The sequence below is a fragment of the Sphaeramia orbicularis genome, chromosome 12 (assembly GCF_902148855.1).
Source record: "Sphaeramia orbicularis chromosome 12, fSphaOr1.1, whole genome shotgun sequence".
NCBI lineage: Eukaryota > Metazoa > Chordata > Actinopteri > Kurtiformes > Apogonidae > Sphaeramia > Sphaeramia orbicularis.
Window position 1 is genome coordinate 68,519,762 of NC_043968.1, and position 14,635 is coordinate 68,534,396.

Consider the following 14,635-nt stretch of genomic DNA (forward strand, 5'->3'; position numbering starts at 1 on the left):
TTGTGTATTTTGAAAGGTGTTGCATACCCCAGTTCCCTTAATTGTCTCCGTATTTTCCTCTCTCACATCATTTCCTCATTTCTTAGACTTGAAGAAGATGTGAGTAGACAAGAAACCATAGACCGTATTGTTGAACTACTTTTCTTTTTGCTTTTTTTGAGTGACCATGTTCAGACAAAAAGGTGGAGATGCAGGAGCATGAGGAGTAATAGGTTAAATGCTAATGCTAAATGTGACCTTACTGACATGGCAGAATGGCTAATGTTATCAAACATTTGCACAGCACAAGTAATTGTTGTTTTCTTGTTTGTGCGATGTAGGGTGCTTCCCTCTTGAAACCACTTAAAAACACTGTATAGAATCAAACACACACACACAAGCCCCTTTTACACAGCACTTCTGTTACGGGAATATTTCGCCTTTATTCCAGAATGACGTCTGTGTAAACTAAATGCTGGGATCATTTGGTTCCACCTTTATCACAGCTTTGAAGCACGTCTGGAGGTAGTAACAGAGATGTAATAAAGGTGGAATCATGATTCCAGAATGCTGTGTAAAAGGAGCACCTCTTGTTCCGCAGACGTTTTGATTACAGCGACCCCTGCGCCTCAGAGGCAGCAGGTGCATATGGAGGCACTAGCCTGGATTCTGCAGCAGCCGCCCTGGGTGGCTTTGTGCCACTGGTGCTGCGGCTACATGCCATGGGTGCCGCAGGTGACACTGGTGCTGCAACTATGTGCCATATTCACCTGTGGCATGAAGCCGTGGGACCCGTGGTGGCTGCCGCAGAATCCATGCCCGTGCCTTCATATGTACACTACATGCTGCACATATACACCGGCCCTTTGATTCCGGAGCACAGGTGTGCTGGGGTACAGCCTGTCTCACCTCTGTTCGCATTTCAGACTGCATAAGGAAAAGTAAGTAATGTCGCTAGCTGTACTATTCTTTTTAACCTGACGTTAGCTAATATTCCATCTCTGTATGTCAAAAGTGCCAAGAGCTTACTGTTGGCATAACAGACCACATCAAGTTTGAATCATTTTGATATTTTAGTTTTAAATTGATCCAGCTTATCAGACTAAAATTTTACTAAAATACAGTATGCGAAAGGACAAATGAACATAGAAGTCATACTTGTTCAAGTTTATTCCTTGATGCAATGTTTTTTGCAACATATTGAAATATTTGTTGCAAATAAAAGTCCAGCAATTTAAGATGGATGCCTTCCAGCTTATTATATTTCTACGACTTTACTTGTGACTTGCTTGACCTAAGCTATGACTTGACTTGACTCGACTCTTACAAATGACTCGAGACTTGCTTGAGACTTGAAGGTTAAGACTTGAGAGTTGCTTACTCCCATGTCTGGTCATTACACATATTAAACATAACTTTACAGTTTTATGATTTGCAGAAATGTGCATGGATGTGTGTTAACTGCTGCATTGGAGCTGAATTTGAGTAAAAGTTCAATACTTATATCCCTCACTGAATGAGTGCTATGATAGTCTGAGAAATGTGGTGCTGAAATAAAATTAAATTAAGAATTTCTAATTGCCACTCAGCCTTTAAAAACACCACAGCCTTCAGTCATCTCCTGGACTACAGTGACAAGGACTGGCACCAAGTCTTTGTGTCCTAGAACTAATGTTCCCATTAGCTCTCCCTTTTTGGAACAATCTGTTTGGAAGATGTTTCTATATTAGCATTTAGAGCAAAAATTGTTATAAATGGGTTTTTTGAGAACATATCAATTATTTTTGACAGCATTGCTAGAATTACAAACACATAAATAGGGCCATTAATCCAATGCAGATTAAATGTTGACATTGGTGATATCGAGCTGGATGTCCTAGAAAGTTAGCCGAGGGGTATATGTATGTATATGTGTTTGTTTGTGTGTGTGTCTTTGAGTGAAAAGCTTTTAGGCCAAGCTCTGCCATCTCTAACTTAACCAGCAGTTGTCAAATATTTATTTCCCAGCAAAGCTGTATTGATTTGTTCTCTTTGAGGTGAACCATCTTGCCATTGGTCACGTAGTCGTTTTGTCAGCGTATCAAATTCTGCCTAAAGTGGGCTCTGTCCATTATCTAATTTCACTAATGCTTGCGTTTTGCTTCCCAGAGGGCTGTGCAAGTTAAAATGACAACTGAATGTGAAGTGCAAAAAGAGACGTTTGAGATGAGGCATGAGGGTGATAACAGTTACTTTACAAAAGGGTCAGAAACACTGTCAAATATGGATGCTGTGCTTATTTTAATCAACTGGACACACACTTGTACGTTAAAGGTTCAGTGTGCAAGATTTAAAAGGATTTAACTACAGAATTAGTACAGTATTCATAATAATTATGTTTCCATTTTCCTGTGTGAAATGATCTGAAAATAAATACCATTTAATGAGCTGCTTATAGGGTGAGTGGGCTGCCACGTTTCTACAGAACCTCCAAAAGAACTTATGCATTATGAGCTCTTACTATGTTTGAATATGGAATCTCGCTTTGACTGACCAAACTAACACTAGCTTGCCGAGAACTTTTTGTGTTTTTTGAAGCTGCTGCGGGACGGGGTGAGTTTAGGTGTTTTCAGTTAGATGCATTCTGTAACTACATATCATGCACTAGACCAAAGAACACTACTGATGCACTTTAAGGTCTACTGTGTAAGATTTAGAGTAATTTAACTCCAGAAACATACACATTATATTCAGATTAGGTTTTTATTACTGTATAATGATTTGAAAATAACAGCAGTTGTTTCCTTTACTGTAGAATGAGTCATTTATATCTACAGTGGGAGTTGATTAGCATTAGTGAAGTGTTAGCCATGGTGTTCTGTCAGATATCTACTATATCTATATGCTAACCAACTGCTGACTACTGCTCCTTTTTTCTTTTCCATACCGGCTATAAAAATAAAGGGATATACAAAAATTATCTATATAGAAACACCAACAGTATAAAAGTATATACATAAAAATATCTATAGATATAAACAACAACAAGCAAGTCAGATGACATCTACAAACAAAATGTGCACTGCAGTCTTCAACACATTTAGATCCAACTTACTGACAACTGAAGATGGAACTAACGTACAACTAAAAAAAATAAAGAGATATATTTGTAATGTTTGTGTGAAAGCTTAAAAGTTTAAAAGGGTAACTGATGGTTTCAGTGTAGAAAAGTGAACATATAGACATTTTCTGCCATTTTGTCCATGTCTCTTCTGAGCTACACTCCCTGTTGTTTGTGTTGATCCTGGTGTCGTGTGTCCGTGTGAAACACAACAGCAGAATCAATGTTTAGCATCAGCAAAATTTAGGAAACAAAGCTTTGATTAAAGAAAAGTATAATGAAATACTTTTTAGCTTATCAGCCGATAGGCCGTAAGCTGTTGTCGTCATGCGGTGTCCGTCGGCGGCGTCTGTCGTCTTTCATCGTCTGTCGTCGTCGTCCGTTACAAAATTTTCAATCGTCTTCTTCTCCGAAACTACAATTCCGATTGACTTCAAACTTGGTATACCGCCTCTTTATGATGATGTCAACAAAAGTTAGTGAAATTATTTGGATCCAGATCTGATTCTGGATTTGGTGCCACTTTGAAAAATTTCCCCATTATAAGAGATAGTAAGTGGATCAATGCAATAACTCAGTAAATATAAATGATATCAAGTTGAAATTTCTACAGTACAGTCCTGATGGGGAGATGACACAAACATAATGGCCACATACTGATCAGGATCTTCCTCTGGATCCGGGAACTTACGGAAAATTTAACATGGGCTCTTATGGGGAAAAAAATTCTATCGTCTTCTTCTCCGAAACTACAATTCTGATTGACTTCAAACTTGGTATACAGCTTCTTTATGGTGATGTCAACACAAGGTATTGAAATTATTCGGATCTGGATCTGATTCTGGATTTGGTGCCACTTTGAAAAATGTTCCCATTATGAGAGATAGGAAGAGGGTTCATACAACAATTTGGCCGGTAAGCTACAGGGTCATTGGTCCTATTTTTTGTAATCCATTTGAGTCAATAGATTAATACTTTCACCTCTAATCCCATTAAAGCTATGCTGTATGATCTGGCATTTTAACACTTTTCTTTTGTAATATTAAAATCATCCTAATAAGCATGTGGCAAACTAAAAGGTTTTGAAACTCAAAAATGTTTAATTGTCATATATTTCTGATAAAAGTCTGACCAGTCATTTTATTCAGTCCAGATAAAATGATTGGCAGAGCTTCCTGTCTGTCATCCATTGCTACGACCCGCATCAGTTACTGGTGCCTCTGTATGGCAGGCCATACCTCTGAGTCTGACTCCATTGACTGGTTTTGCTCGCGCTGCTTCTCCTTTCATGGGGTGTGAATGGATAGGACTCAAATGCATGGTGCTGAAGGTTAAAAAAACAGATTTATTAACAGAAACAACAACCAAGGGGAACAAACAGAAAAACCTGATTGCAGCAGTAAGAGTCTGGTGAATGAAGGATGGTGATGAATTCTGGGTTATTGTGGGGTGATGAGGTGCAGTGACGACAATGATCCAGCGCTGCACATCCACAGACAAGACCCTTAAATACAGCTCCTAGTGAAAAAGGAGCCGTGGCTGTGCAGCACGTGGCAGGTGGATGATTGCTGAGGGAGGGGTCCAAGGCCACGCCGGAGTGGTCCGTGACACCTCCGCTTCTACTTCTGCTTCCCACCGCGTGCGTCGGGGGAGGAGGGGAGCGTCAGCAGTCAGGCAATGGGAAGCAGGCGAGACTTTGGAGGGAGGCGGGTTGTTCATGTTCAAATTTTTACTAAGTGCTGTGCAACATGCTAGATCAGTAGGTATAGTTTTGATTTTAAAAAAGCATGGAAGGGATAAAATAAACATTAGGAACTTTTCATTTTTTTGGCCACTATAAGTGGGGAGGGAGGGGTATTATAACTTCACCACGAGGTCTTACTAAATCTCACACACTGATGGGAATTATTAGAAAAATCAAAGCAAAACATTGATTTGCCTTTCTATTTTTTTACATCCATTCTTACTTTCCACTAAACTGCCTGCTGTCTTTTGGTCCACCACTCCCCGTTCCCCTCCCTCCCTCCCCTTTCTGTCTGTAGAAGTGTGACTGCCTGCTCAGTCTGGAAGCATACTCAGCAGACCAGAAGCGCCGTGTGTGTCAGTGCCTGAAGGACAACATTGACAAGCAACTCCAGCTTTACAGGAGGGAGCCTCCCATTTCACATTTCGAACAGGTAGGCTTCATACTCAACACCCACGTCTTGGACCACCTCCATTTTCATATGAGGATCTAACATGAGTCACACATGAACACATGGGAGTGCATAGATTTCATCCACCACAGATGCTCCCTGAACGTCACACTCTGTCTGCAACTCTCACTTCATCATTATGGATTTTCACTTAGTTTTGTCATTTTAAGGAGTTATACATCTGGATTTGAATAGTTGCTCTTTGCTGCAGAAGTATCAGGTTTTGCTCGGGATTGATTTGATTGCATTTACTTAGAAAAGCATGTTTATGATACTGTGTTTTGTACATTTGCTTGGACAAATACAACTCTTGACAGATCTGGTTAAACTCTGTTATGATCTGCCAAGTTCCATGTTTTCAGTTTTATAAGTTGTGGTGGTTTATTGGGTCTGATATCTGATCTACGGTCACACAGGATGGGCTCTGTTGGAATTACAATTACACTAGATGTGTTTCCATCCATGCTGAAGGTTTTACTTGCATTTTTAATTTACAGTAAAAAAAAACAAAAAAACAAACAAAAAAAAAAACTCAAGGGAAATGTGGATCATTTGGAGAAAAAAAAAGGAGAAAAACTCAAAGTATTGTAAGATTTTGGTGGGTGGTGGTGTAGTGGTAAGTACTTCCTGTTTCCCCCAGCATTGACTAAACAGGTAGATACAGGTTAATTGTCCTATCAGTGACCCTGACCACGGGGCTGATAAATTTCCCTACAATAATACAGTAAATTCATCTTTTATCTTTATTTTAGTTTGATTTATTTCATTCAAAAGACAAATATAAAAATATATTTCTGCATGTCAGTAAATTGACCACATCATGAATAAAAAAGAGCAGAAAGAACAATGTTATATTTCTGGGTCTTTAACAAATAACTTGTGGATTTGCAGGTGTAATTTCAAAAAGAATTATGAATTCAACCTCTTAATACAATATCTGCCACTCACTGCTGCAGCTCATCATTTGCCAAAAAAAAAAAAAAAAAATCAAACAATTGATTCTTTAATTTAAAGAATTAGTTGTTTTATCAAACTATAGAAAGACAATAACTAAAAAAAGTCAGAAAGACAAAAACTAAATGGAAAAGCATAAAATACTAAACAGAAAAGCATAAAATAATAAACAAAAATAACATTTTAGATCATTTTAAATATGTCAACATACACATGAACTTACCAAGTTTTCACATATCAACACATAACTGAATGAAAAAAGTATATAAATTCAATGTTTAATTGAAGAACAGAACAACATAAAACAATACAGACAAATACCTTTAAACACTTCCATTGTCATCTTGGATTAAACTGCTTTTCCTCATCCCTATATTTTAAAAACGTTATTTTATATATTCCTTTAAACTGATTTATATTTTTTTCTTCTGTTAGACTGTTCCATAACTAACTTTGTGCGAGTTGTTCTGACACAATGCATTTTTAAATTCAGTTTCCCTCTTAAATTTTTCCCCCTTCTCTCTCTGAGAACAGATTCTATATTTTATCTGCCTGTGGCAGTTGATTTTGTTCCACAGGCCAAATGAACATTTGCTTATCAGGCGTTGCTTATAAATAGAAATATGGAAAATAGAAAACATACTTCTTTTCCACTTAGATAGAGTCATAGTTAAATTGACACCATACCAGCAATATTTAACACTGACACATTTCACTGTACTCCACTCAATGTCTGCACTATGTCAGAATGTGTCATAGACATGAAAATGATATTTCAGTGAACTCTCTGTATCTTGATGCTGTTCTGGGGGTGAGTGGAAACCACACAACTGTTTGCACTAGTCACTTTTTGTAGAAACAAAATTTATGATAAAAATGAAAACCTACTGATACCATATTAGTAGGATATTAGTGTAAAGTAGGGCTAGCAGCAGCAGCACCACATCTGTAACACACTGCCCTTAAAGACACAGGAGCAGCGAGGCAGTGTGTTAACTTACGTTAAGGTGAACTTATATGCATTTCCCTTGTATTAATATAAAAATGTTACAACTTTTCCACTTCTCCCAAAATTATTTAATCCACTAAATACAAAAATCAGACAGAAATGCTGCATTAAAAAAGAAAAGGGCAGGAGAAATTGTAGCTTGTAGCAAAGATACACTTTTTTTATGTGGGGTTTTCTTTTGGGATGATTAAATAATTGTAATAGCTGAAACAATTAATCAATCGATTCAAATCAAAAGATTCAAAATATTCAATTACAATTTTCCTGAATTGAAACTTTGTTTCCTTAATTTTGCTGCAGCTAAACATTGGTTCCACTGTTGTGTTTCACACAGCTGCTTATTGTGATGCACATGACACCAGGGCCAACACAAAGTTAGTTCCAACTTCAATTGTTATTAAGCTGGATCCAGATGTGTTGAAGATTGCAGTGCACATATTGTTTGTAAATGGCATTAGACTTGTTTGTTGTTGTTTACATCTATAGATATCTTTATATATACTTTTATATAGTTGTTGTGATTTCTATGTAGATATTTTTTTGATATATCATTTTACTTTTATACTTTTTGTGGGTGTTGTTTCAGCTGGTTCTGGAATAAAAGACAAGTTGAATTGGCAAGTTGTCATTTTCAGACATGTCTGTTTCACATTTTTACTATTTTTTGCCCATTAAAATAATTGTTTAATTGAACTGAATCAAGGAAAATAATAGTTTGATTAATCAATTACAAAGGTAATCAATTGTTGCAGCTCTAGTAATACCACAGCCTGCTTCCAGACAGGCAAATGTTTCAACAAAACAACTTCAGCCTGCTCTGTCCAGTGCTTAGTGCTGCCCAAAACAAGCATGAGTCATTAAAAGAAATGCTAACTAGCTTTCCCAGACTTTCCCATAGTGATAGTGGAAGGTGCCAGACCTATCTCTAGTACTGTTGTGGAGATAGACCTGGCTAGGAGGGACCAAGGGCATTCTAGAAGGGCTGTTATACATATCAGACCATTGGAAATGAAATTCATGTGAACACAATCCATTCATAGTTCTAATGTTAAGGATACACAGTGTGTCTCTGCTGAATCACAACAGTTGTTAATCACTGTTGAATTTATTGTGACACCCGTAATCTCAATGTATCACCATGCAGGTGTAAATTGCTGCTGAGGTTGCACTATAACTGACATTAAAGTGCTCAGTGGGCATTGACTGCTGTGATTGGTTGGCTACTGGGGAGCAGTGAATGAGATTACTGCATGCTTTGGCCATCTTTAGAATTACCCAGGGAAATCAATTTACAGTGATTTTTCACACCTTTTCTTGTCAGTTTTCCTTAATTGCCTTTGGAGGAAACTTTTGTGAAAGCTGTGCAAATGTCCCAGGTAGTTAGATTGATATTATCTGGAACAGCGTTCAGCAGTGGGAAGGTTTAATGTATTCACTGTATAGGTTTTTAGAGGATTTTTCAACATTCCTCAATCTATTTCCATTATTGTCTTCAGTCATTTTGTTCATTTTGTTTACTCCGTGTCAGCACAGAAAAGACGATCTTTGGTCTTCTTCAGATCACCTCGGTTTATGTGATAGGAGATTAAAAAGATAAATAGGTAGTTGTATGTGGACGCTGCACACCTGTTGTACATTAAGCTCTATTCCATCGGCACATAAAAGAGAGTTGAGACAAGCAGTCCCGGCAGTCTTTCATCTCTTTTCACTCTACATGTCTGCATATTTATGTGTGTTTGTGTGTTTGCATGTGTGTGTATGGACTGTATGGCTTTATTTTTGCCCATATGTTTCACTCAAAAGACTCCGGATACATGTGTTTATGTATATGAATAGACTCTAATCTCTTGAGCTCCTGTAGAGTGAACTTTGCCCAAACATTAACACACAAGATGACCTAGATAACATTTAAAACTATTTTACTATTGTTTGGTGGTAGCACACATATTATGTTCCTCAGTAACGCAATGTACATTATGAATATTGCTTATGTTGTTGTTTCCTCCTATAAATCAATGCCAATTAAGTACTTCAAGTTAAACACACAACATAATTACACATCCTTCATTGTCCAATAACTGCCGCTTAAGGAAAGCTAACTCACAAGATCAATGCAAGAAAATTCTACTGTATTGACCAAATCTTTACACCCAGTGTACTGATCGGTAAAGGGCTTTGATAAAGAAACAGCAGGTGTTTTAAGTGTTTCATTATCATGTGTACAGTAAAGAAACAGGTTTGCCTGTACAATGAAAATCTTACTTTGCTGTTCATGCTGAATACAAAGAGAATTTAAGATGTATAAAAATAGAAATAGAATAATTTAACTCAGAAATTAAAACAATCAAAAATAAGTGGCATTTAAGAATGGCATGCAAAAGAGAATGACCATAAAAATATAAAAAATATAAACTGCTATTAGAGAGCTTTAAGAAACACCTCAAAACCCTCCTGTTCAAAAAGCTTTTTAGTCTCCCACCTGACCCAGGGCCACCACAGACTGACTACACTCTATGTATTCATCATAACGTACTCCATGTGTCATCCCCCCCCGTCTCTCTATATCTCTATCGCTCTCTCTTTTCTCCTCCTTTACTCTCTCTCTCTCTCTTTAACCCCAACTGGTCAAGGCAGACAGCCATCCTTCAGGAGTCTGGGTCTGCTCGAGGTTTCTGCCCGTTAAAGGGAAGTTTTTCCTCGCCACTGTCACCAATCACAAGTGTTTGCTCCTGAAGGATTCTGTTGGGTCTCTGTAAACTTAATTTGATTCTGATTTGAATTGGTAAAGCACTTTGTGACTCTGTCTGTGAAAAGTGCTCTATAAATAAAATTTACTTACTTACTATTACTAGGAGAAAAAAATAGATTTGCGTAAATGTGCAATATCTGAGTAATTGTTGTAGCATGTAAAACTGCCAGAGATAAATAAGATGTTAAATGTGCAAGAAAGAGTGTCAGAGATGAACAGTATGATATATGTGAAATTCTTATTAATACATATGTGTACCATCTTGAATGTGGACATTTGTAATGGACAGTGTGGGTAATTATGAGGATTTTTTTTTTAAAAAGATGCGTCTTCCTCTTGAATTTAGTCCAACTTTTATAATGTGTTTATACAGAGTGCTGTTAAGGTTAGTGTTGCTGCTGTAGTCTGGCCCCCTGGGTGTGATCTGCTGGAATGAACCTGCCATAGGGTGGTTATTTCAGACCATGCTCCTTTCTCCACTGTGTGTGTCACCATTTTCAGAGTGCCTCTTGCTGCACAAAAGAACAGCAACTACTTCCAAGTGGGCATGGAATTTCAACACACTGAGCAGTCTTAGAATATCTTTTTATTTTTTATTTTTTTAACTTTCAGGCTGGTTAGAAAGACTTTGGCATGATTCCATGATTCCAGTTTGGCTAGATTGAGACTGTTACACCCACGGTGTAGGAAAGAACTCTACCACAGGTCGTCCATCCCCATCGCTGTCAGACTGTACAGTGTAACCCTGTCCTGTATGTGTCTCATCTGTACTGTCTGACATTTTGAAATTCCACTCCACTTGTATATATATATATATATATATATATATATATATATATATATATATATATATATATATATATATATATATATATATATATACACACACATATATATATATATATATATATACATATATATATATATACATATGTATATATATACATACACATACACACACACACACACACACACACACACACACACATATATATATATATATATATATATATATATATATATATATATACACACACACACACACACACACACACACACACACACGTATATATATATATATATATATATATATATATATATATATATATATATATATATATATATACACACATATATAATCTGTATGTTTTTATTGCTTTTATTATTATTATTATTATTATTATTATTATTATTATTATTATTATTATTATTATTATTATTATTATATATCTTTTTTTGCACTATCTCTATGCACACCTTTTCTTGCGCTTTATTCTGGTGCTGCCTTGACCATTGAATTTCTGTTGTGAGATCAATAAAGTCTCATCTAATCTAATCTGATCTGAAAACAACTTGGTCAGGGATGGAACTTGGGTTGTGGTTAAGGTTAGGGAAGAGGCCAAGGGAAGGACTATAGTACAGAAGACAAAGACAGAAAACATAAAAATGGACACCCACGGTACTGAAAATGTGCCATCATAAAACAGCTGCATATGACAACTTGAAAGTGAAAACCAGCTTGAAAATAACAAGTTTTGACATTTTTTAAAATGCAGACTATACTTAGTGGAGATTCAGCTACATCTTTATGAAGACAAGTGTGATTTGTTTAAAGGAATACAATCTAGTCAAATAAGCCACAGTTTATTTCTGTTTGACAGAATGACATGGATGGTGTCAGATTTGGGGAGATAGTGGTGATGGTGTGGCTGTGCATGACAAGAGTTGGTCAAGTCCAACCTGAAACTAAACTATAGCCCCTTTTACACAGCACTTCTGTTATGGGAATATTTCGCCTTTATTCTAGAATAATGTCTGTATAAATGCAATGGTGGGATCATTTGGGCCCACCTTTATCGCAGCTTTGTATTGCCTCTGGAGGTAGTAACAGCCATGATAAAGGTGGAATCATGATTCTGGAACCCTATGTTACAGGAACACCTCTCATTCTGCAACCAAGGTGTGACGTTTTGATGACAGCAACCCCCATGCCAGAGAGACAGCGAGCACATATGAAGGCACTGGCATGGATTCATGCCACTATTGCCGCCGTGGCTGTGCCAGGGTGCCGCCACGGCTTTGTGCCATTTTCACCTGGGGTGGCTGCCGCAGAATCCATGCCAGTGCCTTCATATGTGTCCGCTGTCTCTCCTTGTGGAACGGTGAAAGATGGGCTGTCTCTGGAGACTCATGCTCCGGGTATTTCTGACGTGGAAGTGATATGTTACACTATACACTGTGCTCCGTCACCCCCCCTTTGATTCCGGAACGCAGGTCCACTGTTTAAAAGTCCAGTCCGTCTCATCTCTGTTACTCCAATGGCTTGGCTGTGGAAATGGTCAATGGTGGAAAAAAGGTCTGATCACCATCTCACCATTTTTCTGGGATCTCTGTGTAAAAGTTGCTTATGAATAAGAACTAGAATGCTAGCTAGAAGCTACGCTAACAGGCTACTGTGATCATGTATGTAAGTACTTCAATGTAACATCTCACTGTCATATTTTTTGGCTTATTTTTTATTGTGTTTTAGTAATTTATATAAGACAAAAAATAAGCTTACATGTCTGTGTGATGGTTAACTTGGATACAAATCACTTTCACACATGCAGGATTTCATTCCAAGCCGTCTTGGAAGGGCAGACTCATGCATATCATGCCTATTCCTATACAGCACGTGTTCTATAAAGGGACTCGCTTCTTTGGTCCCACAAAAAGAAATCTGTCTCCTAAAATATACATGAATCTCTGTGTTTGCGTGCACATGTGTAGGTGTGTGAGTTGTGTAGTGGAAGTATTGCTGTAAACCATCTCTATGTCGTTATTAGAACCTTTTAGTTTAATCTCTTATTAAATGGAAATCTGGATGGTGTCCTGAAGGCAAAGGGATGCGTGTTTAATCATAACATATTACATGTAGACAAAGTAGTTCACGTTTGATTGCATTTCTCAAGAGTACCTTAGAGGCAATTAGCTTGTATTCAGTCAACTCCAAATGTGTTTAATGTTATGTAAATCAGCTTTTTTCTGGAACACAAGGCAGGAAGAGAATGAATTTGTGCACCATTTTATAATGTTGCACAAGGACGTTTCAGATGAAAAATGTCTGTTTTACTTGACATCTGGTGAAGTGTCCCTTGAGTAATTTCTAGAAGTAATGAGGACGTGCTCCTATAGATAGACATGTACACACACATGTAGGTCAGTTCATTCACATGACAAATGTACGAAATAAACACTTGAAGCATTCTGTTAATACAATTCTAAATCATAAAAAACTCTTTATTTGGGCATTCAAAGTCTCCGTAGTGAATGTGGAAACACTGTCATTTTCTATAACATTGATTCAACAGTAAAACCCCAGGAGTTGGATCAATGGCAGTGGATGGAGACACTTGTTTTTATGTACGGTTAATGATATTGTTATGACCGGCTCAGTCATAACATAAAGGAGGACACTAAACCAGACTGAATGCAAAAAAAGAAGTGATTTATTAATAAAAATAAAGAACAAGAAAAAAACAAACAGCAAAAAGCTGTGTGGTCTGCTGGTGAGCTGAGGAAAAAGTGAAGAGAGAGAACAGCAGGAACTGAGTACTTTATATAGGCCCAGCCCTTCACTTCCAGCAGGTGGACACAATCAGGCTGATCAGCCCATCAACACAGCTCTGCAAGACAGTACAGTTAGGCAGGCAAACAAAGTAACACATAACAATATATTTTCCTGAAAAAGTCCCTTTTTCTTCAGTTTTATCTATTTTATGATAATAAACAAAATTTACTCTGAGCTTTTATGAACATCTGCATATTAAAATGAATGCTGATAAATCACGAAAGAAGGGTTAAATGTACAGAAAAAATGTGTTTGGAAATCATCACAAAAATAGTTCTAGGTCTTTAAGGGTTAAAGATGTTCCACACATTCACTAATGGGGAAGTGTTCAGTGCATCACCAGTCCAGGACCCACACCCTCTTCTCCCTCAACCAGGCCTTTGTAATGTCTACACAATTTGGATTTGTGGTCTAGATGGAATATAATGGACGTTGTCATCTTGAAGGCAGCATTTATTGATCCACAATCTCACAGTGCATCACAGAAGTGACAGTGACCTTTGACTGTAGACCATGACAGAACCTGGCCTCAAAGTCTGGACCACTGAGTGGGCTACTTAAGCTTAAAGACCCACAATCATTTTTGTCACAACTTCCAAATTATTATTTTTTTATCTGTCCCAATTGATTTAGCACCATTTATTATAATATTATCTTTAGCATTTTGCATTTTTCAGTGAAAATCAAGTATTTTTACCTCCGCCAAGGAGGTTATGTTTTTGCCGGCATTTGTTTGTCTGTCTGTCTGTGTGCAAGGTAACTCAAAAAGTTATGGACGGATTTGGATGAAAATTTCAGGAAATGTTGATACTGGCACAAGGAACAAATGATTACATTTTGGTGGTGATTGGGGGTGGGGGGGCCATGGGGGCCCACTGATCTGCCTTGGCGGAGGTCTGCGCTCTCTGAGTGCTTTTCTAGTTCTATATTTAATTCACTGATCATGTAGATGTTCATAAAAGTTCAGAGTGGATTCATATTCATTATTAGATCAAATCAGAAAAAAATAGGAAAAAGTGACTGTTTCATCAAAATATAT

The 14,635-nt window shown here is 37.3% G+C and overlaps 1 protein-coding gene across 3 annotated transcripts in view; it reads left to right on the top strand.

Moving 5' to 3' along the window:
• Positions 1 to 14,635, top strand: part of rgs3a (regulator of G protein signaling 3a) — a 254,786-nt gene that overhangs the window by 119,194 nt on the left and 120,957 nt on the right. For all 3 annotated transcript variants that reach the window (XM_030148618.1, XM_030148616.1, XM_030148617.1), the window contains one exon: positions 5,122 to 5,256. In XM_030148618.1, coding sequence (XP_030004478.1) covers positions 5,122 to 5,256 — 135 coding nt within the window. The remainder of the gene's footprint in view (positions 1 to 5,121; positions 5,257 to 14,635) is intronic.